At 47.5% G+C, this 26,560-nt stretch overlaps 1 protein-coding gene across 2 annotated transcripts in view; it reads left to right on the plus strand.

Moving 5' to 3' along the window:
• Positions 1-23,276, plus strand: part of LOC109924374 (G-protein coupled receptor 4) — a 90,705-nt gene extending 67,429 nt beyond the window's left edge. For both annotated transcript variants that reach the window (XM_048618373.1, XM_048618372.1), the window contains exon 2: positions 20,888-23,276. In XM_048618373.1, coding sequence (XP_048474330.1) covers positions 21,282-22,343 — 1,062 coding nt within the window. In that variant the 5' untranslated portion in view covers positions 20,888-21,281 and the 3' untranslated portion in view covers positions 22,344-23,276. The remainder of the gene's footprint in view (positions 1-20,887) is intronic.
• Positions 23,277-26,560: the final 3,284 nt, after the last annotated feature.

The raw sequence follows: 26,560 nt of genomic DNA on the forward strand, positions 1-26,560 counted from the left end.
TATTTATAGGAACAGGAAGTAGGCCATTCAGCCCATCCTGGCACCTGAGGTATTTATAGGAACAGAAAGTAGGCCATTCAGCCCATTGGACCTGCACCGCCATTCAGTAAGATGATGGCTGATTGAACACATCTATTCCTCTGACTCCATGCCATAACCCCATACGCCAACTGGCAAGAGTGCACAAGGCTGTCATTATGTGGTAATCCTTCAAAATCAAAGCCTTTTGTGTTTGCTTACAGCCTTGTGGAGGGAGCGGGGGACACCCTGTAGCGTCTAAAAGCATATTGTATTTGGACGTTCTCCACAGAGAAACCATCAAAGGATCATGAACTTCAGGTCTTAGTGGTGGCTTTCCCATTTTATTGGCACACTCTTGACCCATGATACTCCGTCTCTGAAAGATGTTTTTCTTTAATGAAGAGTTACTTTGCTTTCCCCACCACTCGCTTCATGATTTGACTCCTCTCCCAGCCCTTTCACTTTTTAAAATACTCACCAAATGAATGAGGAGCTTGAGTTTTTCATCTGTGATCCCACTGTCAGCAAACTGCGACAGTGCGTTGCCAGACATTGGGTTTTGTGTCAGATGTAATTCTGCATGAGACTACAATTACCCACAAACCTTAAACAGCCATGCCCTTTGGCCCTGAGTCCTCTGGTCAGAAAGGGGGACTGACTATCCCCTCCCTACCTCCCCACCTACACTCACCTTTACTGGCCCCATCCGCGCCTCTTCGACCTGTTTGTTTCCTCTCCACCTATCCTCTCCTCTATCCCTCTTCTATCCGCCTCCCACTCTCTCCCTATTTATTTCAAAACCCCCTTCCCCTCCCCCTTTTCTGATGAAGGGTCTAGGCCCGAAACGTCAGCCTCTCTGCTCCTATGATGCTGCTTGGCCTGCTGTGTTCATCCAGACCTGCACCTTGTTGTCTCGGATTCTCCAGCATCTGCAGTTCCTACTATCTTTGAATTAGATTGAATTAGCTTTATTGTCACATGTACTCAAGTGAGTACGGGAAAAAGTTTACAAGTCGTCACTTACGGCACCACCTTAGGTACAAAGTACCTCGGTACAGCTTCTTCAGTACAAGTTCTGAGGAAAAAGAAATAGAAAAATAAAGAAATAAAATGTCTAGCAATACAGATCATAGGAATAAATTAGAAAGTAGTGAAATAAAAAGTTCATATCAACAGACCTTCCAAACCAAGCTAGTCCAGGCTGGCTGAGCTGTTCAGGTGACATCAGGTTTGCCATCTATGGTTGCAAACAATCATAGAATCCCTACAGTGCGGAAGCAGGCCATTCGGCCCATCAACTCAGCACTGATCCTCTGAAGAACATCCCACCCAGACCCTAACCCACCTCGCCTATACATCCCTGGGCATTATGGGTAACGTAGCACGGCCAATTCACCCTAACCTATACATCTTTGGACTGTGGGAGGAAACCGGAGCACCCGGAGGAAACCCACGCAGACACAGGGAGAATGTGCAAACTCCACACAGACAGTTGCCCGAGGGTGGAATCGAACCCAGGTCTCTGGTGCTGTGAGGCAGCAGTGCTAATCACTGAGCCACCATGTTGTCCCTGGAGGTGTCACAACTTGGCCTCCTCCCTCCAACTGAAAATCCCTCCCCGAACAGACTGGCACCAATGGTCAAACAGCATCTTAATCATCACGGAACTCTATTCATTCACGGGATGGGGGCGTCGCTGGCCAGGCAGCATTTATTGACCATCCCTAATTGCCCAGAGGGCAGTTAAGAGTCAACCACATTGCTGTGGGTCTGGAGTCACGTGTAGGCCAGACCAGGTAAGGATGGCAGCTTCCTTCCCTAAAGGGCATTAGTGAACCAGATGGGTTTTTCCCAACAATTGACAGTGGATTCACAGTCTTCATTAGATTCTTAATTCCAGATATTTGTTGAATTCAAATTCCACCATCTGGTGTGGCGGGATTCAAACCCTGGTCCTCAGAACATTATGTGAGTCTCTGGATTAACAGTCCAGCGATAATACCACTGGGCCATTGCCTCCCCATAATGGCCAACTCGAAAGCAAGAGGACCGAGGGGGACGATTTCTTAACAGTCGAGTCCAGTTTACAGCTTCTAGTCCCACACCAGAGAGCTCAGTGGAAAATCCCAGTTGCCGCTCCCTGTCAGGGGTGTACTGCCTTCCTGGTGAGATGTCAGACTGAGATCCCATCTGTCCTCAACACAACAACGCCTCAAAGAAGAACAGGAAGGTTCTTCAAAGTGTGCTGTCTGCAATACTTATCCACCAACCAGAGGGTGCTCACTGTGGGATCTTGCTGTGCGCAGCCAACTGCTGCAGTTCCCTACGGCGCATGATAAAAGGGCATTCAGTGCTCTTTGGGGATGTCTCAAGGTTGTGAAAGGCGCAATATAGATTTAAGCCTTTCTTCGTGGCACTTTTCCACATCCAAAATGTTTATTATTGGTGGAAGCTGTGGGGCTCAGTTGAGCAAACAGCTGACCGGTGATGCACAGTCCCACCAACACCGTGGGTTCGATTCCTGCACTGGCTGAGATTAACATGGAGGACTCTCCTTCACAGCCTCTCCCTCGCGTGGTGACCCTCAGTTACCACGTCGCCCTTATCTTTTGTGACAGTGGGAGATGGTGACTTTACCTTTGGTTATAACTGATAACCAACATATTCCAGGAAAATTGTAAAAAGTTGCTCACCACAGAGCCCTGGAGATTAAACATGAAATTCCGGGGCTGTTCTTAAGGGTTGGCAATCCTGGGACATGCATTCCATTGTCAACTAGTTTGCAGTTTTGTTTTATTTTGAATGGGGAAGTTTGAATGCATTAAGGGGCGGTGACAGCCTAGTGGTATTATCGCTGGACTGTTAAACCAGAGACCCAGATAATGTTCTGGGGACTGGGTTCGAATCCCACCACTCCAGATGGTGGAATTTGAATTCAATAAAATATCTGGAATTAAGAATCTAATAATGACTGTGAATCCATTATCGATTGTTGAAAAATCCCATCTGGTTCACTACTCTCCTTTAGGGAAGGAACTGCCATCCTTACCTGGTCTGCACCTACATATGACTCCAGACCCACAGCAATGCGGTTGACTCTTAACCGCCCTCTGGGCAATAAATGCTGGGCCTAGACAGCAACACCCTCATGCCATGAATGAATAAAGGGAGGGAAAAAAAGAATTTGCAAGCTGCACATTTCAATCCAAACCATCACCCTGTGCACAGTTAGAAGTCGAACTTAATGGATGAGTTAATGAAAAATATTTGCAGATAGTGGTGTGGGATATGCAGGGCATCAGCCAACAAAGAAAGGGTTTTGCAGGGAAAGAAAGAAAGCCTTAAATTTACGAAGCTGGGAGCTATCCGCCTCTGATGGAAGAGTTAGTATGAACTGCTGATGCTGGAGTCTGAGATAACAAGGTGTGGAGCTGGAGGAAGAGATTTTCTGAAGAAGGGTCCAGACTCGAGCTTTCCTGCTCCTCTGATGCTGCCTGGCCTGCTGTGTTCCTCCAGCTCCACACCTTGTTATCTGATGGAAGAGTGCTGTAGCAAGACAGATGTCAAGTATGTAAAAGGGGGGTCTCTAAGTTAGGAAAGTCGAACTTCCAAACGCCAGTGGTTGCGAGAGTGATCCCATAAAGAGGTGTAACTTTAAAAATCTGACATAAGCGTTTTTCTTGTACTTTAGTGTTTCCATTGTTCTGCATTGTGTTCCGACTTCTGTATGAATCAATATCGACACAGACTCCAGATTCCCATTTGCATCCCAGGGACTGTCAGTAAAAATTTAAGGTGTAGAGATTCCTCAATTCTTTTCCCTAATCTGTCACAATCATGTGGCAGGAAAAATGAAACAACATTTTCTGTTTGCGACGTGTTAATGTATCACCGACTGCATTTTACCGACAATATTCTGGTCGCCCCGTTAAAGGAAGGATATTATTAAGCTGGAGAGGGTTCAAAGAAGATTTACCAGGATGTTGCCGGGTAGGGAAGGTTTGACTTATAAAGAAAGGTTGGATAGGCTGGGACTTTTTTCACTGGAGCATAGGAGGTTGAGAGGTGACCTGATAGGAGTTTATAAAATAATGAGGGGTACAGATAGAGATTTGGTGGGTGTCTTTTCCATAGGATGGGGGATTTCAAGACTAGGGGGCACAACTTTAAGGTGAGAGGAGAGAGATTTAAAAAAGACATGAGGGGCAAGTTTTTTACAGGTAAGATAGTTTGTGGTGGAATGAACTTCCAGAGGAAGCGGTGGATGTGGGTACAGTTACAACATTTAAAAGACATTTGGATAAGTTCATGAATGGGAAAGGTTTAGAGGGATATGGTCCAGGAGCAGGCAGATGGGACTAGTTTAGTTTGGGATTATGGTCAGCACGGACTGGTTGGGCCAAAGGGTCTGTTTCCGTGCTGTATGACTCTATGTAACAAATTTCTCTTACGTTCCCTTTAGTGATCTTGCTGTTTAGGTTGGTAACTTGCCTGTGCAGTATTCAATGTGGGAGCTACACCAGCGATGTATTGCCATCACACACTGAACATTTATTAAACACGATAACAAAGAGCTTTAGAAACTTAGAGACTAGGAACAGATGTAGGTCATTCAGCCCTTCCATTCACTATGATCATGGCTGATCATCCAACTCAATCCCCTGTTCCCACTTCCTCCCCCCCATACCCTTTTAATCCTTTAGACCTAAGTACTATGTCTAACTCCTTCTTGAAAATATTCAATGTTTTGGCATCAGCTTCTTTCTGTGGCAGAGAATTCCACAGACTCCCCCGCTCTCCGGGTGAAGACATTTCTCCCCATCTCAGTCCTACCCCGTATCCTCAGACTGTGACCCCCAGTCATCAGGACCATCCTTCCTGTGTTTACTCTGTCCAGCCCTTTTTGATTTGATTTGATTTATTATTGTCACATGTACCTCAGTACAGTGAAAAATTTTGTTTTGCGTACAGTACAGGCAGATCGTAAATAATAGGGCGATAGAACAGAGCAAGGACTACAATGGCAGAAGAGAAGTGGCACAGAGAGCGAGATCAACATGAGGTTAGAAATTTGAGAGGCCCATTCAGAAGTCTAATAACAGCGGGGAAGAAGCTGTTCTTGAATCTGTTGGTCCATGTGTTTAAACTTTTGTATCTTCTGCGCAACGGAAGAGGTTGGAAGAGATTATAACCGGGGTGGGAGGGGTTTTTGATGATGCTGGCTGCCTTTCTGAGGCAGCGAGAAGTATAGATGGTGTCAATGGATGGATGGTTGGCTTGAGTGATGGTGTAATCCTGTTAGAATTGTAATAGGTTTCTACAAGATACCCTCCTCATGCTTCTAAACATCTTGCTTCTCCTATGATGCTGCTTGGCCTGCTGTGTTCATCCAGCTCTGCACCTTGTTGTCTCGGATTCTCCAGCATCTGCAGTTCCTACTATCACTGATTGCATTTATATAGCGCCTTTTTCCACCTTGGAACACCTCAACCCACTATTTAAGTCCATTAAGCACTTTTGAAGTGCAGTTAGTTAATCACAATTAATTATTTATTGTTACGTTATTGTAACATTGGAAATGCAGCCTGCAATCTGTACACAGCAGGATCCTACAAGCAGCTGAGCAGTAGTTTAGCCAGATCGTCCAGTAATTTTGAGATAATGGCAACATACTACAGATGCTGGAAATCTGAAACAAAAACAGAAATTGTTGGAAACTCAGCAGGTCTGGCAGCTTCTGTGGAGAGAGAAACAGAGTTAACGTTTCAAGTATGGTATGACTCTTCAGAATTATATACTCTGTTGAGTTCTGAAGCGGAGTTATAGCAGACTCGAAACATTAAGTCTGTCTCTCTCTCTCTCTCTCTCAACAGATGCTGCCAGACCTGCTGGGTTTCTCTAGTGTTCTGTGTGTTTGTTTTTGCGAGTTTGGCTGAGGGATAAAAGTCAGCCAGGAATCATTTGCAGCTCCCCTGAGGATTAACAGCATCTGGGTTGAATGTTGCAAAAAAGCATTAGATCAGAACCAGTGCTTTCTGGTACTTGTCCAGTACAGTTCGGTCAAACTCGTCAGTAGTCTAAAACAAGACGGAATGACAAATTAGAGAAGCATTAAAATGAAACTGAATTTGTGCCTAGCTGAGAAATACTGCTGTACATTTAAAGAGAGTGTTATCAGTTCTCTGAAGGCTTTTCTGTGAGACGCTTTGTTGCTAAACAGTGGGTACTTGATGATTGATAATTGATGATAGTACAAGGTACGGGTGAAGGTTAGATAGACCTTAGGTTTAGGGTAAAAGTTCAGCATGATATCGTGGTCCGAAGGGCCTGTACTGTGCTGTACTGTTCTATGTTCTATGTAAAGCCCCTACCTCTGGTCCAGAGGGTCTGCATCTGAGTTCCAACTCAGGTCCTGTTGTCCGCGGAACGTGCAGCCATAATACAGTTGGGCAGGTCAATTATTGCTATGTTCTTGCAGTTACTGAGACTGGAAGTTTTTTGAGTTATAAGGAGTGCATGGATAGGGTGAATAGTCAATGTCTTTTCCCCAGGGTAGGGGGAGTCCGAAACTAGAGGGGCATAGGTTTAAGGTGGGAGGGGAAAGATCTAAAAGGGACCTGAGGGGCAGCTTTTTCACACAGAGGGTGGTGCATGTATGGAACGAGCTGCCAGAGGAAGTGGTGGAGGCTGGTACAATTACAACATTTAAAAGACATTTGAACAGGTACATGAATAGGAAGGGTTTAGAGGGATATGAGCCAAATAGGACTAGCTTAGTTTGGCAAAACTGGATGGATTGGACAAGTTGGGCCGATAGGTCTGTTTCCATGCTGTATGACTCTATGATTTGCTGCAGAGGTGTGACTAGGTATGAGCAGGTGAGACTTGAATCCAGGCCTCCTGGCTCAGAGGCAGGGAAACTACCACTGCACTATAGATGATCCATTTCAGTTGATAGCCATGTGGGCGGAGCTGGGGAGTGCCCTGGATAGCCATCCAGCAGAATTCCAAGGCCAAATCACTGGTCCACTTTGACCATCCAACAGAGGTCCGAGACTTAGCCCTCGGAAACGAGGATGAGGAAAACAGACAGGGAGGCCGGAAGAGTTTCTCTTTAATTAACTCTCCCATCTGAAAGATGGCATCTCTGATCGTGGCATGTCCCCTCAGTCCTGCTCTGGGGTTTAAGCTTTGATTTGGACCACAAACTCCTTAAGTCAGACTTGAACAGGGGAAGACAGTGATGCATTGGAAACGTCAACGGGACGAGTACTCCAGAGAGACCCTGACTCATGGGCAAATAGGTTCAGATCCCTCCCCCCCACCCCAGGGAGTTGGTGGGATTTGAATTCAATTACAAATCGTAGAATCCTTACGGTGTAGAAGCAGGCCCATTCAGGCCATTGTGTCCACACTGACCCTCCAAAGAGCATCCCACCCAGACCCCCACCCCCCCAACCTTATCCTTGTCACTCTGCATTCCCCACGGCCAATCCACTGTGGCCTGCACATCCCTGGGCACTATGCGTAATTTAGCACGGCCAATCCACCCTAACCTGCACATCCCTGAACACTACGGGGCAATTTAGCATGGCCAATCCACCCTAACCTGCACTGCACATCCCTGGACACTATGGGTAATTTAGCACGGCCAATCCACCCTAACCTGCACATCCCTGGGCACTATGGGTAATTTAGCATGGCCAATCCACTCTAACCTGCACATCCCTGGGCACTATGGGTAATTTAGCATGGCCAATCCACCCTAACCTGCATTTCCCTGGGCACTATGGGTAATTTAGCACGGCCAATCCACCCTAACCTGCACATCGCTGGGCACTATGAGGTAATTTAGCACGGCCAATCCACCCTAACCTGCACATCCCTGGACACTATGGGTAATTTAGCACGGCCATTCCACCCTAACCTGCACATCCCTGGGCACTATGGGTAATTTAGCACGGCCATTCCACCCTAACCTGCACATCCCTGGGCACTATGAGGTAATTTAGCATGGCCATTCCACCCTAACCTGCACGTTTGGCCTGTGGGAGGAAACCGGAGCACCCAGAGGAAACCCAGGTCTGTTTTCCTTTCAGATTTCCAACATCTGCAGTTTTTTTTTCCTGTTTGGCACTCTCTCCCCACATGGTTGTGAAATTAAGCGTCCACCCCTCAAAGAGAATTAAGTGCAGCGGAGAGCTGCCTCGTTGATGGTGACTGTGACACTGTCGTTGATATAAAAACTCATCCAGGTTGATGAATACCCTAAATCTTCCCTCCTTTTCATGGTCTGGCCTACACGTGATTCCAGTGATGCTGCTGAGTCTTAAAGGCACAGCAGCTCCCACAACTCATGCAAGGGCTTTTTTTTAAACAATGTCGGCCATAATGGGAACAATGGCAAGACGGTTTATCTCTTTTCTTTTGGACAATGTTGGCTTTAAAATAGATATTGGGCAGGGCATGGAACAGAACTGCCAACTACTCCCCTTTCAATGGTCCCATTTAATTCTTCTGTTGCCATCTGAGAGGGCATCGAGAGAAGAATTATCACGTTATTTTTGCATCCTTTATGGTTAGGCCTGCTGGTACACTGGTTGGCACTGCTGCCTCACAGCGCCAAGGACCTGGGTTCAATTCCATCCTGGGGCAACTGTCTGTCTGCGTGGAGTTTGCACATTCTCCCCGTGTCTGCGTGGGTTTCCTCCGGGTGCTCCGGTTTCCTCCCACAGTCCAAAGATGTGCAGGTTAGGGTGGATTGGCCGCGCTAAATTACCCATAGTGCCCAGAGATGTGCAGTTTAGGGTGGATTGGTGATGCTAAATTGCCCATAGTGCCCAGGGATGTGCAGGTTAGGGTGGATTGGCCATGCTAAATTACCCCATAGTGTCCAGGGATGTGCAGGTTAGGGTGGATTGGCCATGCTAAATTGTCCCATAGTGCCCAGGGGTGTGCAGTTTAGGGTGGATTGGCCGTGCTAAATTGTCCCATAGTGCCCAGGGGTGTGCAGTTTAGGGTGGATTGGCCATGCTAAATTGTCCCATAGTGCCCAGGGGTGTGCAGTTTAGGGTGGATTGGCCATGCTAAATTGCCCATAGTGCCCAGGGATGTGCAGGTTAGGGTGGATTGGCCATGCTAAATTGTCCCATAGTGCCCAAGGGTGTGCAGTTTAGGGTGGATTGGCCATGCTAAATTACCCATAGTGCCCAGGGGTGTGCAGTTTAGGGTGGATTGGCCGTGCTAAATTACCATAGTGCCCAGGGATGTGCAGTTTAGAGTGGATTGGCCGTGCTAAATTACCCATAGTGCCCAGGGGTGTGCAGTTTAGGGTGGATTGGCCGTGCTAAATTACCCATAGTGCCCAGGGATGTGCAGGTTAGGGTGGATTGGCCGTGCTAAATTAACCATAGTGCCCAGGGGTGTGCAGTTTAGGGTGGATTGGCCATGCTAAATTGTCCCATAGTGCCCAGGGGTGCACAGTTCAGGGTGGATTGGCCGAGCTAAATTGTCCCATAGTGCCCAGGGGTGTGCAGTTTAGGGTGGATTGGCCGAGCTAAATTGCCTGTAACCATGGGAAATGCAGGGATAGGATGGGGGGGGTGCGATCCTCTTTGGGAGGGGTCAGTGTGGATTTGTTGGGCTGAATGGCCTGCTTCCACACTGGAGGGATTCTATGATTGCATCAACCCTGGTTTTCCCTCAGTACTTTTGGCAACAGGCATGCTGTACTGTTTTCAAGATTGTCTCAGACCGATTACATTACAGTCAGCCAGTGAGTCGGTCAATTCCTCTGATCATGCCATTTCCCGAAATGACTTTTTGATTGTACTCATGGGAAATAATGAAATGAGTCAATCACACTGTTGGAAGTTAGTGAGGGGCGACAGTACAAATTTCTGTGAACTGAAGAAAGTAATAGGAGACCTTTTCTTGACCCTGAAACATTACGTCTGTGAGGTAGGCAATCCTTCAGAGATGTGTTGGTTATTATTACGATGACAAAACCCAGGAACAATAGAAACAAAGACTGAAAGTGCTGCGAAATTGCTCAGAGGAAGGGTCACTCGATCCCAAAACGTTAACTGTGATTTCTCGCCACAGATACTGCCAGACCTGCTGAACTTTTCCAGCAACTTCTGTTTTTGTTTCTGACTCACAGCATCCGCAGTTTATTTTTTCTTTATTTATTCATGGGATGAGAGCGTCACTGACCAAGCAGCATTTATTGTCCATCCCTAATTTAAAAGTTTTAAAGTCAACCACATTGCTGTGGGTCTGGAGTCACATGTAGGCCAGACCAGGTAAGGATGGCAGTTTCCTTCCCTAAAGGGCATTAGTTAGAGTCATAGAGTAATACAGCATGGAAATGGGCCCTTTAGCTCAAACTGACCATGTTGCCCACTCAGCTAATTCCAATTGCCCACTTTTGGCCCATATCCCTCTAAACTCTTCTCATCCGTGCACCTATCCAAATGTTATTTTGGTTTTTATTTTATCCCGGAACAGCAGCACTGGATCAGACAGGTTTATCTAACAGGGTAAGGTCTAGCAGGTTGAAATTATACTCACTGAAGCACGATGGTTAACAGAAACGTTAACGCTGTTTCTCTCTCCACACAGATGTTGCCAAGCTTGCAGATTTTCTCCAACATTTTCAGTCTGTGTTTAACATTTCAGGTCTCATCGCAGAGCTGAAATCCTGCTTAGCTCCCTAATTTGATAACCATTTTCTATTTTTATGATCCGTTTTGGGGCTGTTGCTAAGGGAGAGCTCTAAGCCTAATTCTTATGTTTTTCTTTAAAATACTTTGCATCCAGCTACAAACATAAACTGAACCTCGGTGTAAGATCTCATGTAAGGGACTGCATCCCTGACAGTGCAGCGCACCTCTTACACATACAGCCAGTTTCACTCGAGCCCTCTGGAACTATGTATGGGTGATGTTTAAACTTACAACCTTTTGAGGAAGGGATCTCAATGAAAAATACAAAGAACTGCAGTTGCTGGAGATCTGAAACAAAAGCAGAAATTGCTGGAGAAGCTCATCAGGCCTGGCAGCATTTGCGGAGAGAGAGAGCAGAGTTAATGTTTCGGGCCGAGGGACTCTCTCTCAGAAGTTCTGGACCCAAACTGTTAACTCTTCTCTCTCTCTCTCACAGCAGACACTGCCAAACCTGCTGAGTTTCTCCAGCAATTTCTGCTTTCGGGTGGAGAGAGTGCCTCTCGTTCACTGCGGTCTCACAAGCACATTGCTGGCAAACGAAGAACTACTTCCCACGCTTTCCCACATGAACTCAACTTTTAATCTGTTTGGACAATGATTTAACCCATTCACTCAAAAAAAGTTGTCAAAACTCTAAGAACCCTGGCAGTGCAGAAGGAGGCCATTCAGCCCATTGAGTCTGCACCAACCCTCCAAAGAGCATCCAAACCAGACCCATCCCTGTAACCCCACATGGGGTTTTTACCATGGCTAACTCACACATCCCTGGACACTATGGGGCAATTTTGCACAGCCAATCCACCCTAATCTGCACATCTTTGGACTATGGGAGGAAACCAGAGCACCCGGAGGGAACTCAAGCAGACACTGGGAGAATGTGCAAACTCCACACAGACAGTTGCCCAAGGGTGGAATTGAACCTGGGTCCTATGTGCTGTGAGGCAGCAGTGCTAACCACTGAGCCACTGTAACACCCCTATGATTCTAAAAATTTAAACCATTCACTCAGAAATTCACCAGAGCTGGTGAGATTGCCTGAGCTCTCCTTGTGAAATACTCAGGGGAGGGGGAATGTTGTCATAGAATCCTTACAGTGTGGAAGCAGGCCATTCAGTCCATCGAGTCCACACTAGCCCTTCAAAAAGCATCCTTCCCAGCCTGCTATCCCTGTATTCCCAATGGCTAACCCACCCTAACCTGCACATCCCTGGGCACTATGGGTAATTTAGCACGGCCAATCCACCCTAACCTGCACATCTCTGGACACTATGGGTAATTTAGCACGGCCAATCCACCCTAACCTGCACTCTTTGGACTGTGGGAGGAAACCGGAGCACCCGGAGGAAACCCACGCAGACACGGGGAGAATGTGCAAACTCCACACACAGACAGTCGCCCGAGGGTGGGATCAAGCTGGGTTCCTGGCGCTGTGTGGCAGCGGTGCTAACCACTGAGCCACCGTGCTGCCCTGGGGATTGAATGGCACAGACACCAGGATCACCGCGGGAGACAGCTCTGAGGAAGGTCTGATTGGAGAGGGAGGCTATACCTGCGAGAGGATCTGAATTGAGTGTGATTCGTGTTTGACCCATGCCAAGCATGAGAAGGTTGTGCAGGCCAGAGCCAGCAAACATGCGTGAATAATAGAATTTGCTTCAGTGAGAGTGGTTGCGTGATGAATAGATGTGAATGTACTGCTCCAGTTCCTGTGTCCAGCCCCGAAAATATTACATTTATACTGCACCTTGGGTCTAGTGAGAGTGCCTAGTGGCACAGTCGGTAATCCAGAAATCTAGGTAATGTCTTGGGGAAGTTGAGTTCGAAACCCACCATTATCAGATGAAACTATTTGACTTCACTCTCAATAATAAAAAAAAAGTGACGTTGAAACCATTGTTATAAAGTCCCATCGGGATGTCTAAGGGAAGTGACCTACCTGGTCTGGCCTACATGTGACTCTAGACCCATACCACTACGGTTGGGTCTTAACTGTCCTCTGAAACAGCTTGTATCGAGGGGACAGGCTATTAAATGGTAGCCCTGCTAGTGACACCCATTTCGGATTCTGGAGGGGGTAAATGCTGCCAGGGTATTTACCCTCGTGGGAGAGTCCAGGACCAGAGGGCGTAGCCTCAGATTTAAGGGTCGAGAATTAAGAGAGCTGTGGGGGCAGAATCCTTGTATATACAGCATGGAAAACAGACCCTTCGGTCCAACCAGTCCATGCTGACCATAATCCCAAACTAAACTAGTCCCACCTGCCTGCTCCTGGCCCATATCCCTCCAAACCTTTCCCATTCATGTACTTATCCAAATGTCTTTTAAACATTGAATTGTATCCACATCCACCACTTCCTCAGGAAGTTCATTCCACACACAAACCACTCTCTGTGGAAAAAATTTGTCCCTCATGTCCTTTTTAAATCTCTCTCTTCTCACCTTAAAAATGTGTCCCCTAGATTTGAACTCCCCCATCCTAGGGAAAAGGTAATTACCATCAACTCTATCTGTACCCCTCATTATTTTATAAACTTCCATCAGGTCACCTCTCAACCTCCTACAGTCCAGTGAAAAAAGTCCCAGCCTATCCAGCCTCTCCCTTTAACCCAAACCCTCCATTCCCAGTAACATCCTGGTAGATCTTTTCTGAACCCTCTCCAGCTTCATAATATCCTTCCTTTAACAGGGAGACCAGAACTGGACACAGTATTCCAGAAGAGGCCTCACCAATGTGCTGTACAACCTCAACATAACATCCCTACTATTTAAGACTGAGATAGATTCTTGATCAAAAGGTTAGAGGGAAAGGCCAGGAAAGTGGGTGTGAGGAGTGGCAGATCAGCCATGATCCTATTGAATGGTGCAGCAGCTTTGAGGGGCCGAATAGCCTACTCCTGAATCTATTTCTTATGGCACATATCCCGCAAGTAAATGAAAGGAGCCTTTTTCACATCTCAAAGTGCTTTACAGGTAAAGAAAGATAACAACGGCCAGTATGAGGCACCATGCACAGCAAGATCCCACAGAGATGCAGCAACAACCCAGGTAGCCTGCTTCTCTTCCTCCCCCTTGCTGCTGATTGAGGGACAATTATTCATCCCACACCACCAAACCAAGTTTTGATTTAAACCAAAATCAAATTCTAGCATCTACCATGTTGGCATTTCAATCTGGGCCTACTGAGATGCACTGTGGGAAAAAAACAATTTTTTTTGCATGATGCAAGACCAAAAATTTGGGGTCATTATAGTAAGACGTCCATTAATAAACTCTAGAATTAAAAAAAACCTCTTCTACCCAGAGAGTGGTGAGAATGTGCAACTTGTTACCTCTGGGAATGGTTGCGGACCAATAATGTGGATGCACATAAGGGAACGTTCTGAGGGGAGACTGTAACATACAGAGCACTCAAAAATTTGGCCCATTGATCTACTCTGACATTCAAGGTGGTCATGGCCCAACTTGGGATTCAACTCCTCTTTCCTATACCCTGAGAAACCAAGTATCTGTCAGTCTCAGCCTTGATACCCTCAAGATTTGCAATCACTCGAGTGAAGTAATTTCTCCTCGTCTTAGTCCCAAATTATCTTGTGGATGTTCCAGGTGACCCAACCATCCAGAAAGGTGATAGCAGACTGAAATAGGATAGGAGGAGTTTCAAGAGGAACATTGATACCAGAATGGAGCAGTTGGGCCGAATGACCTGCTTCCATATAATTCTTTGGACTTCATCACTCCAAAACCATCCAAACACTCTAATTTCAGTACAGCAATTCATAGATTATAGAATCCCTACAGTGTGGGCCAGGCCATTTGGCCCAACAAGTTGCCCCCAGACCCATTCCCGAAATCTACACATCCCTGAAATCTGTGGCTAATCCACCCTAACCTGCATATCTTTGAGCTGTGGGAGGAAACCCACACAGACACGGGGAGAATGTGCAAATTCCACACAAACAGTTGCCCGAAGGTAGAATCAAACCCGGATCCCTGGTGCTGAGAGGCAGCAGTGCTAACCGCTGAGCCACCGTGCCATCCTGGGTGAATGCAATGCAAAACTGGAGATGTAGTGGACAGCGATGAAGGTTACCTCAGAGTACAACAGGACCTTGATCAGATGGGCCAATGGGCCAAGGAGTGGCAGATGGAGTTTAATTTGGATAAATATGAAGTGTGGGATTTTGGAAAGGCACATCAGGGCAGGACTTATACACTTAATGGTAGAATTCTGGGGAGTGTTGCAGAACAAAGAGACCTTGGAGTGCAGGTTCATAATTCCTTGAAAGCAGAGTCACAGGTAGACAGAGTAGAGACAAAGGTGTTTGGTACACTTGCTTTTATTGGGCAGTGCATTGATTATAGGAGTTGGGATGATTATAGGAGTTGGGATGATTATAGGAGTTGGGATGATTATAGGAGTTGGGATGTCATGTTGTGCTGTACAGGGCATTGTTTAGGCCACTTTTGGAATACTGCGTTCAATTCTGATCTCCCTGCTATAGGAAAGATATTGCTAAAGTTGAAAGGGTTCAGAAAAGATTTACAAGAATGTTGCCAGGGTTGGAGGGTTTGAGCTATAGGGAGAGGCTCAATAGGCTGGGGCTATTTTCCCTGGAGTATCCGAGGCTGAGGGGTGAGCTTATGGAGGTTTATAAAATCATGAGGGGCATGGATAGGGTGAACAGCCAAGGTCTTTTCCCCAGGGTGGGGGAGTCCAAAACTAGAGGGGCATAGGTTTAAGGTAAGAGGGGAAAGATTTAAAAAGGACCTAAGGGGCAATATTTTCACACAGAGGGTGGTGCGTGTATGGAATGAGCTGCCAGAGGAAGTGGTGGAGGCTGGTACAATTACAACATTTGAAAGGCATCTGGATGGGTATATGGGTAGGAAGGGTTTGGAGCTTATGGGTCAAATACTGGCGAATGGGACCAGATTAATGTAGGATATCTGGTTGGCATGGACGAGATGGACCGAAGGGTCTGTTTCTGTGCTGTATAGCTCTGTGACTGTAAACAGCGTCTGTAGCATTTACCACTAGGTCTAAGGCTAATGGAAACAGACCAGTGTCCTACAAAAACAAAAACAGAAGTTGCTGGAAAAGATCTGGCAGCATCTATGAAGAAAATAAATCAGAGTTAACGTGTGACCCTTCCTCAGAACTGATTCCTACGTACAGTGGCCGTTGCTGTAACCCTCATAGTGAGGGTCCCACAGAGACACCCTGGAGTGCGAGTGGGTGCAGGGGCAGTGTTGAGGCACTGGAATAAGTTTTAAAGCAGGTAGACAAGATCAGCAGCATTCTGCAGAGATATGCAGGCACACAGTTCACACACTGTCACGGGCAATTAGCGCGCCAGAATGCAGAACCTGCTGCAACATAGCGCAGGGCCCTGACTTCTGTTCCAGCTACACTCGCATGTCCACGATGGTGGTTAACCTCTACCAGGATGGGGGCCGGTGTAGAGTCAACAGTGACTTTGTCAACATAGGGGCTCGTTGGCAATCAGTCTTCAGCAACACCAAACCCGTAGATTTCACTCAACACCTGCGACGGTTAGGAGTCACCTCAGCCTGCTGTGTGTCACATCATCTTCCCAGGGCTCTGTGAGGTCACTGGTGCCAGGCGGATAGCTCAGCTGGCTGGATTGCTGGCTCACAATGTGCATGACACCAGTAGCATGGGTTCAGTCCCCACCTTGAGCTCCAACCTTGTCCCCTCGCCTGAGGGGTGCTGACCCTCAGGTTAAACCACCAGCAGTCATCTCCCTTTGCATGTGAGAGAGTATTGCTGACTGGCAAATCATACTCTGAATGGTGTGAGTCAGTGCCAGATCTGATCCAGACAGTATAATCATTAACACCTTCACCACTTGTGCCCTGGTTTGTTAGATCAGCAGTCAGACCATTTCTAAAGCCCTGTGTGGCTTGAATTTCTATCATGTTTACAATGTCAAGCTAGACCACAATTCAACTTGAAACAATATCTTTTCCCAGAGAGGTGATGGGTTCATGGTAATGCCAATGAATTGGTAATCCAAAAGCGCTGACCACATTGGTTCAAATCCTGCTCTGGCAGCTTGTGGAGTTTAAATTCAGTTCATAAATTGGGTGGAATGCTTTTCAGAGAGTCTGTGTGGACTCAATGGGCCGAATGGCCTGCTCCCACACTGTAGGGATTCAATGAAACCTGGACTATCAAGTTAGTCTCAGAAGTGGTGAGTCATACGCATGGAAACGGACCCTTTGGTCATGCCAAACATGATCCCAAAACTAAACTAGTCCCAATTCCCTGTGTTTGGCCCATATCCCTCTAAATCTTTCCTCTTCATGTACTTATCCAAATGTCTTTTAAGTATTGCAACTGTGCCCACATCCACCACTCCCTCAGGAAGTTCAAACCATGCACAAAACAACCCCCTGTGTAGAAAAAAATTACCCCTCATGTCTTTTTTAAATCTCTCTCCTCTCACCTTAAAAATGTACTCCCTTAGTCTTGAAATCCCCCATCCTAGGGAAAAGACACCTACCATTAACCCTTTCTATACCCCTCATGATTTTATAAACTCTATTGTTGTAAAATCCCATCTGATTCATCTGCTCCCCATTTTAGGGAAGAAAATCTGCCAACACTATCTGGTCTTGCCTACATAGGACTGTAGACTAGGGTTCCCCGAAGTAAGGGTTGAGATCCAGTAGGGATCATGAACTTCTGAAGTAGCATTGACTCTCACGGAGATCTGGCTGAGTTATAACAGCTCTGTCCCTGCTCTCTCAGCCCACCCATCCCAATCTCACACAGGGACCATTTTCAATCCTACATTAAGAGAGCCACAATGAGGGAGAGCATTTGGGAAACATTATTCCAGACCCACAGCAATGTGGTTGACTCTGACATTGCCCTGGCAAGCTACTCAGCGCAAGGGCTAAGAATAAAGATTTTTTAAAATATGCGAGCAGCCCAAGAAACCCTTTACTGGAAAATGTTCTCTCCCCTGAGGAATCACTGTGCACATTTTTTTTCCTATTTGTTCTCGGGAGTTGAGTATTTGTTGGCTAGCCTTAATCATGCTTGAAAAGATGATGGTTGAACCACTGCCACTCCATATAGTAGGTTCATAATATCGTAAAAAATAGGAACAGGAGTAGGCCATTCAGCCCTCCAAGGCTGTTCTACTACTCAGTAGGATCACAATGCCTCATGTCCCCTCTCCTGCCCTTTTCCTGTAACCCTTGATTCCCCGACCGATCAATAATCTCAGCCTTGGATGTATGCAAGGCCTCTGCGCCCCCACAGCCTTCTGTGGCAAGGAGTTCCAAAGACCCTCAACCCCCTGAGAGAAGAAATTCTCCTCATCTCAGTTTTAAATTGATGCCCCTGAATTCTGAGACTATCCCCTCTGGTCCTGGACTTCCACAGTGTTATTTGAGTTTTCTGCAATGGTTTAATGAAATTGAGCTCATTTCAGACAGTAGTTAAGAGTCAACTACATTGCTGTGGGTCTGGAGTCATGTGTAGGCCCAGACCAGGTAAAGACGGCAGATTTCCTTCCCTAAAGGCCTTGGGTGAACTAGATTGGTTTTTACGACGATGGAGGATCATTTCAAGGTCCCCATCACTGAGATTTACTTCCAAGCCTGGATTGAATTTAGATTCCATCAGCTACCACAGCGAGATTTGAACCCACATCACATTCAGTATCTAGAGGAGGTGGTGGCCTAGTGGTATTACTGCTTGGATTGTTAACCCGACAGCCCAGGCAACACTCTGAAGGCTCAGGTTCAAGTCCCACCATGGCAGATGGTGGAATTTTAGTTCAATTAAAATCTGGAATTAAGAGTCTAATGATGACCATGATTCCATTGTTGATTGTCAGGGGAACAAAACCCATCTGGTTCACGAAATAAGAACTGCAGATGTTGCAAATCAGAAATTGCTGGAAAAGCCTGGCAGGTCTGGGGAAAGACGTTAACTCTGATTTCTCTTCACAGATGCTGCCAGACCTGCTGAGCTTTTCCATCTGGCTCACTTATGTCCTTTAGGGAAGGAAACTGCCATCCTTACCCGGTCTGGCCTACATGTGACTCCAGACCCACAGCAATGTGGTTGACCTTTCAACTGCCCTCTGGACAATTCGGGATGGGCAATAAATGCTGGGCCTGGCCAGCGACACCCTCATCCCGTGAATGAATAAAAAGGGGGAAAATAAAATCCACAACTCCGCCTCCACCTAGTGAGCGAACATAGCACGCCTGTGATTTCTTGATTATTAATAGTGAAACTTTCATTCCGGATCTATTAAATAATTGAATTTAAATTCCCCGGGTACCATGGCGGGATTTGAACTCATTTCTCCAGGGCGTTAGCCCATGCATTGGTCCAGTTGAATTGCCATTATGTGCGTACACGCTAGAGAGGTCTATGAGGCTCCCTTCTCTGGTAAGTGCCCCTGTTGGCATCATGCCAGCCCAGCCCCTATTGCCCTCCACTTTGGAGGTTAAGAGTGTCAAGCATTAGCGCCTCCCCCAAACAAGTCACACTCCATCCTGACTTGAAAATACACTGAGGGAGGGCAAGAACTGCCGATGCTGGAGTCAGAGATAACACAGTGTGGAGCTGGAGGAACACAGCAGGCCAGGCAGCATCAAATGAGCAGGAAAGTTGACGTTTCAGGCCGGAACCCTTCTTCAGAAAATGGGGGAGGGGGAAGGGAGCTCAGAAATAAATAGAGGGAGGAGGGGTGGGGCTCGGGGGAGGTAGGTGGGATGGTGATAGGTGATAGGCAGTGGTAGGGATTGGTCAGTGAGGTGGGAGGGACGGATAGGTGGGAGAGAAGATGGACAGGTTACTGGCCGTTTTTGCTGAGTTAAAATGCTGCTCTAACTACGGACATTCTGTTCTTGAGAGGGCACTGCAATGGTTTGAGAAGAAGGCTCACCAGTCTCTCCTTGAGGGCAGTAAGTGCCAACCTTGCCAACATTACCCCAAGGGCCCAACCAGATTAACACGAGTCCTAAACCAGAAAAAAAACACAACTCAGAAATATCACGGAAACTAGCTTTCCTCAAGTAGAAACCAGTTCTGGTGTGATTTTAGTCACTCACACTGTTATCTCAGCATCAGATGGTTCATAATTGTAGCCAAGGTGTTGGGGAACTGGCAGGAAAGAGACAACTGATAAGCCCCGATTGTGATTTATAGCAGAGCAGGCTCAAGGGGCCGAATGGTCAAGTCCTGCTCCTCATAGAACCCCCACACTGAGGAAACAGACTGTTCAGCCCATTGAGTCCACACTGACCCTCTGAAGGGCATCACACCCAGACTCAGCCCCCTACCATATCCCTGTAACCCTACATTCCCCATGGTTAACCCACCTGTGCAACCCTGGACACTATGGGTAATTTAGCATGGCCAATCCACCCTAACCTGCACATCTTTGGGCTGTGGGAGGAAACCAGAGCACCCGGAGGAAACCCGCACAGACTCAGGGATAACATGCAAACTCCACACAGACAGTCGCCTGAGGGTGGGATCGAACCCAGGTCCCTGGTGCTGTGAGGCAGCAGTGCTAACCACTGAGCCACCGTGTTGCCCCAAATCTCTATTCCTTATGTTTTTATCCTTGGGAAAAGTAAGGTTGGGTATTCAAAAAAAAGTAATCAGACAAAATAAAGGTTCCCTATTATCACTTGGCACATGAAAAGTGCACTAGGCCTGGGTACTGGGGGTGGGTGGTGACCTTGAAATCAGGCCGGTGTGCCCATTGCAGTCGAATAGCTGGACGCACACACCTCTAGTCTGAAATGCTGAACATTGAGGGACCAGCATGTGTGGCACGAGCTGCCAGAGGAAGTGGTGGAGGCTGGTATAATTACAACATTTAAAAAACATGTGAATGGGTATATGAGTAGGAAGGGTTTAGAGGGATATGGGCCAAATGCTGGCAAATGGAACTAGAGTAATATGTGGTCAGCATGGATGAGTTGGATTGAAGGGTCTGTTTCTGTGTTGTACATCTCTACAAGTTGCCAGTGGAAGCAGGACTGGGGAGAAAAAAGCAAGGTCTCACTGTTTCCTCAACGACGAAAGGTGCTACCATAAGAATCCCCACCAAAATAAATGACTCTCTTTTGTTTTCCAGGCATCGTTTTACTTGATGGGACATCAGACTTGCAAATCCCCGAGTGTCCAGTAGATAACTTCCCCGTCTCCACTGCCCAACAACGATTGGGAAGAGTCAAAGGGAGAGGATACACACGCACATTGTTGAAGATAATAGCTCGTCCTCCATCGTCATAGACCAGACTTCGTTGAGAGCAGTGGAGTACCCACCACTCACCCCCAGAAATAGTTCATGGAAACCGGTTGAGTTGACTAAGTTTTACTGTGGGCAGGGGGTGGGGGGGCTGCCGATTGCCCCGGATTGTCGACTGAGCGGCGTGCGTTTTCAGGCGATGGGTGTGTCTGAGTTACACAGATTTGCAACAGTGATGGCCTGAGGATTCCCCTCTCCCCCTCACCCAATCCCGAGGAAAATGTGCAACATCAGCGATGAGAGCTGCGACGTGGACTCGAGGTTGGACAGCCTCTTCCCCCCGACTTTGTACATCTTTGTCATCGTCATCGGGCTCCCAACCAACTGCCTGGCACTGTGGGCGGCCTACCTGCAGGTCAAGCAGAGGAATGAGCTGGGCGTCTACCTCCTCAACTTGTCCATCTCTGACCTCCTCTACATCGCCACCCTGCCGCCGTGGATTAACTACTTCCTCCACCAGGATAACTGGATCCTGGGGCCGGAATCCTGCAAGCTCTTCGGCTTCATCCTCTACACCAACATCTACATCAGCATCGCCTTCCTCAGCTGCATCTCGGTTGATCGCTACTTGGCCGTAGCCCACCCGCTGAAATTCGCCAAGATCCGTCGGGTCAAGACGGCGGTCATCACCAGCCTGGTGGTCTGGACAATCGAGATTGGGGCCAACTGCGCCCCGCTCTTCCACAACGAACTCTTCGAAGACCGCTTCAACCACACGTTCTGCTTCGAAAAGTACCCCATGGAGAAGTGGGTGGCCCAGATGAACCTCTACCGCGTTTTCATCGGCTTCCTGTTCCCCTGGATCTTGATGCTCTTCTCCTACCAGGGCATCCTGAAGGCCATCAAGGGCAACTTGTCCACCGAGAAGGGGGAGAAGGTGAAGATTAAACGCCTGGCCCTCGGCCTCATCGCTATCCTCCTGCTGTGCTTTGCGCCGTACCACATTATCCTCCTCCTGAGGAGCGTCATGTACCTGAGCAGGCCCTGGGACTGCAGCTTCGAGGAGAACATTTTCACGGCCTACCACGTCTCGCTGGCCCTGACCAGCCTCAACTGCGTGGCCGACCCCATCCTTTACTGCCTGGTGAACGAGGGCGCCCGGAGTGACATGACAAAGGGCCTGGCGCCACTCCTGAAATTCTTCGCCAGCCCCAAGTCGACGGATATTGCCCGCTCTGTCACCCTGGACACCCCCCTCTCCTCCAAAAAATCCCAATATTTCAACATTGAGTTGGTGGTACTGCGGGACGACTGCATTCAAATGAAGACTTTGAGTATATGAAGAACGAAAGACTGGAATGAAATCCAAGGGTTGAACATTGATGTAGTATTGCTACCGTCATAAATGTATTTTTATAACAGTCCGGTATGCGGCAATGATTTTTTTTAAGAGAAAACACCTTATTTAAATCATTCTGAACTGCTGAGTAACCACCCTCCGTCCCATCAGGCCTCATTTTCTCTTCTTCTGTTGTTGAGGTTTAGTTTGTCTCCTTCTCTCTTGCTGTACTTCCTGTGCACACTGGAGGGTGAGGAGTGCATAGGATTGGCCAAAATGGTTGCCACGTCGACCCCAAGAGGTACCAACTACGGTTGAGTGGATTCCCAGAGCTTTCACCTCAGGATCTCTCCATCCGCCAATGGCCAACCAGCACCTCCATTGGGGGAGGGCAACTGGGCATTGCTAAGAGATTCTTGGCCACCCAACTGGATGATGCTTGTCCATCAGGTGAGCTGCCTTTCTCCGCCCCCACCACCCTCATGGGAGGTTCCTCCGGGGTCACTCCCAATGGCAACCCTGGGGATTAATCCCCAATTCCCGGAGCCTCCAGCTCAGGGGAGGATCAGCAACTCTGTCCCCCCTGTCTACAATCTGATGACCATTGCCATACCCTCCGTCTGGGCACTCTGTCGAAATGGAGGTGTGCAGTGGGAAAACTGTACCCCACCCTAAAAATATGGGCAGCTCCCATACCCAGTCACGTCTGTTCATCAGCAAAACAGTTTAAACCTCTTGACGTGTTTGGTTAAGATGTCAAAATGGATTGAAGATCGGCCTTGCATAACTATTCTTTGCTTTAAACTCTTTCACAGGATGTGCACATCACCGGCTAGACCAGTATTTGTTGCCCATCCCTAATTGCCCCCCCTCGAGAAGGTGGTGGTGAGCTGCCTTCTTGAACCGCCGCAGTCTGTGTGCCATAGGAGGCGCCCTTTGGGGGAGGGAATTCCAGGATTTTGACCCAGTGATAGTGAAGGAATGGTGAGACATTTACAGAGTCAGGATGGTGAGTGACTCGCAGGGGAACTTGCAGGGGGTGGTGTTCCCATGTATCTGCTGCCCCTTGTCCTTCCAGATGGGAGAAGTCTTGGGTTTGGAAAGTACTGTCTCAGAAGCCTTGGTGAGTTGCTGCAGCGCATCTTGTAGATGGTACACACTGCTGCTACTGAGCGTTGGTGGTGGGGGGAGTGGGATGTTTGTGGATGTGGTGCCGGGGGCTGCTTTGTCCTGGATGGCGTCGAGCTTCTTGAGTGTTGTTGGAGCTGCCCCCATCCAGGGCAAGTGGGGCGTGTTCCCTCACACCTCTGACTTGTGCCTTGTAGATGGTGGGACAGGCTTTGGGAGGGAGTGGAGAAGTGAGTTACTGGTTGCAATATTCAAGCCTCTGACCTGCTCTTGTAGCCATGGGATTTATAAGTTGGTCCAGTTGAGTTTCTGGTCAATGTTAAGATGTTGACAGTGGGGGAATTCAGTGCTAATAGTATCACAGTTCAAAGCAGTTCACCTGCCCAGCTGCAACTCAAACAGAACCAAATGTCAAACCTAGAAAGTTGTTTTATTTCTGGTTCACACTTACTAAGGAATGATTACACCAGGAGAGTTCTTTGCACCCAATGACCGGCCTGGGTATCTTAGGTGAGCTGAAACAATCTCTTTCCCAACATCCTTGCATCACTATCAAGAGTTGATTCCTGCCCTTTCTTTTCCTGTCTGTAATCTTGGCCACTGAGGCCAATGCCAGCTCTTCTGCCTTGGCACCACTTAAACATCACAAAATCAACACTGCATGTGGGATCCTCCAAGGTCTCTGTCCACCCTCAGTTCTGGAACCTTGAGCGTCCTTGTGCTGCCAATACTGACCAATGCCATCAGCTGCCAAGGCCTTAAACTTTGACATTACATCAAGAACTAACTACCTGTGGAGACAAAGACTGGTTTTTCAAGCTGAAGACACCATCCGTTGTATTGTGTGGCACTACCACCATGCTAAATATGAAGCTACAACAGTATGCATGCTAAACAACGGAAATAGTAGCCCATAGACTATCCCATGGCCAACAGATCAGACCGAAGATCCAGTTGTGAGTGGTGGTGGACAGTTAAATTCACTGGAGGAGGAAGATCACCGATGATGGAGAGCCCCAGCACCTGAAGACAAAAGACTGAAGCATTTGCAACCTCCTGCAGCCCAGTACCCAGTGCGTGGTCCATCGCCAGTGATCCCCAGCAGAACCAGATGCCAGTCTTCAGTTAATTCAATTCACTTCCCACTCTAGCAAGAAATGGTTGAACATACAGGATACGGCAAAAACCATAGGCCCCGATGAATATTCCAGCTGCTGTTCTGAAGATCCAGATAATCTCTCTGCTTCTCTGGAAAACGAATGACTCTGAGATTTGCATTTGGGGAGGAAGCACGTTTTGGCAGCTCCTCAGGTGCCCATGTCCCCTCTCTCCAGTCCCACCTAGTGATGTGGCAAATCAGAGCTCAGTTCTGTGACGTTGATCTCATTATCCAACAGTTTCCAGCCTTGAGCGTTGGCTATAGAAAATATAAATAGAAGAAACCAACCCTTGAGCCAACCAATGAATTAACAGCTCTGACTACACAGCATGGTGACTCAGTGGTTAGCACTGCTGCCTCACGGCGCCAGGGACCCGGGTTCAATCCCACCCTCGGGCAACTGTTTGTGTGGAGTTTGCACATTCTCCCCGTGTCTGCGTGGGTTTCCTCCAGGTGCTCCAGTTTCCTCCCACAGTCCAAAGATGTGCATGTTAGGATGGATTGGCCATGCTAGATTACCCATAGTATCCGGGGATGTACAGCCTGGGTGGGTTAGCTATGGGAAATGTGGGGTTATGGAATATGGGTGGATCTGAGTGGGATGCTCTTTGGGGGCTGGTACAGACTTGATGGGCCAAATGGCCTATTTCTTCACTGTCAGGATTCTACATCAACTCATTTACATGTCACCTTTCACAAAACCTCCAAAAACACTCATCAAACAACCACATTTGATTTTGTGGCTTGAGGAGACTTTGGCCTGGGGATATGGGCGAGAGAGAAGGGAGACAGTTCAACAATTCAAGTTAGACTCATCAGTGTGAAATTAGGGGATACTTAGATGCACAATAGAGACATACAGATGTACAGCACAGAAACAGACCCCTCAGTCCAACGCATCCATGCTGCCCCAGATATCCTAAATTAATCTAGTCCCATTTGCCAGCATTTGGCCCATATCCCTCTAAACCCTTCCTATTCACATACCCATCCAGATGCCTTTTAAATGTCATAATTGTACCAGCCTCCACCACTTCCTGTGGCAGCTCATTCCATACCCTCTGCGAGAAAACACTGCCCCTTAGATCCTTTTTAAATCTTTGCCCTCTCATCTTAAACCCATGCCTTCTAGCTTTGGACTCCCATACCCTGGGGAAAAGACCTCGGCTATTCACCCTATCCATGCTCCTCATGTTTTCATAAACCTCTATAAGGTCACCCCTCAGCCTCTCACGCTCCAGGGGGACAAAGCTTCAGACTATTCACCTCCTCCCTATGGCTCAAACCCTCCAACCCTGGCTATATCCGTGTAAAACTTTTCTGAACCCTTTCAAGTTTCTTTCTATCTTTCCTGTAGCAGTGAGGCCAGAACTGAAAGCAGTGCTCAAGGGTAGTAGAGGTTAGTAACTCCCATCCAGATTTTTGTTGTGAGCAGGTCAGAAGGGATTTGGCATTGACAGTGATTCCAATTTCTGTCTTGCTAAGTTTATTTTATCCCTAATTGTCACTGATGCTGAGGTGTGTTGGGGCGTCTTCCAAGACCTAAGTGAAGAAAGAACACTCTGACCAAGTCAGAAAGGGTAATCCATATCCACAGAGGTGTCACGCAATGTGGCATTCTTGGGTGTTGCAGAGCAGAGAGAAACGACCTCTTTAATTCAATTTCAACAGAGGACTGAGTTCATTCATGAGTTTGTTCACCTGTAGTTAATTGCGGCAGGAGACAATGTTCCTTTTTATAACGCCCATACAAACCTTTACTCTAAAAACTGGCAAAGTTGAAAAAATGCTCCAGGAGTTGTCACTCCAAGGATTGTTACTCACAGGACTGTTACCGTATAAGCTATTACTCCAGGGATCGTTCCTTTTGGAATGTTGCTCCAGGGAATGTTACTGTCTGAACTGTTACTCCAAGGATTGTTCCTCAGGGATT

This window comes from Rhincodon typus, chromosome 39 (assembly GCF_021869965.1).
Source record: "Rhincodon typus isolate 14 chromosome 39, sRhiTyp1.1, whole genome shotgun sequence".
Classification (NCBI taxonomy): Eukaryota; Metazoa; Chordata; class Chondrichthyes; order Orectolobiformes; family Rhincodontidae; genus Rhincodon; species Rhincodon typus.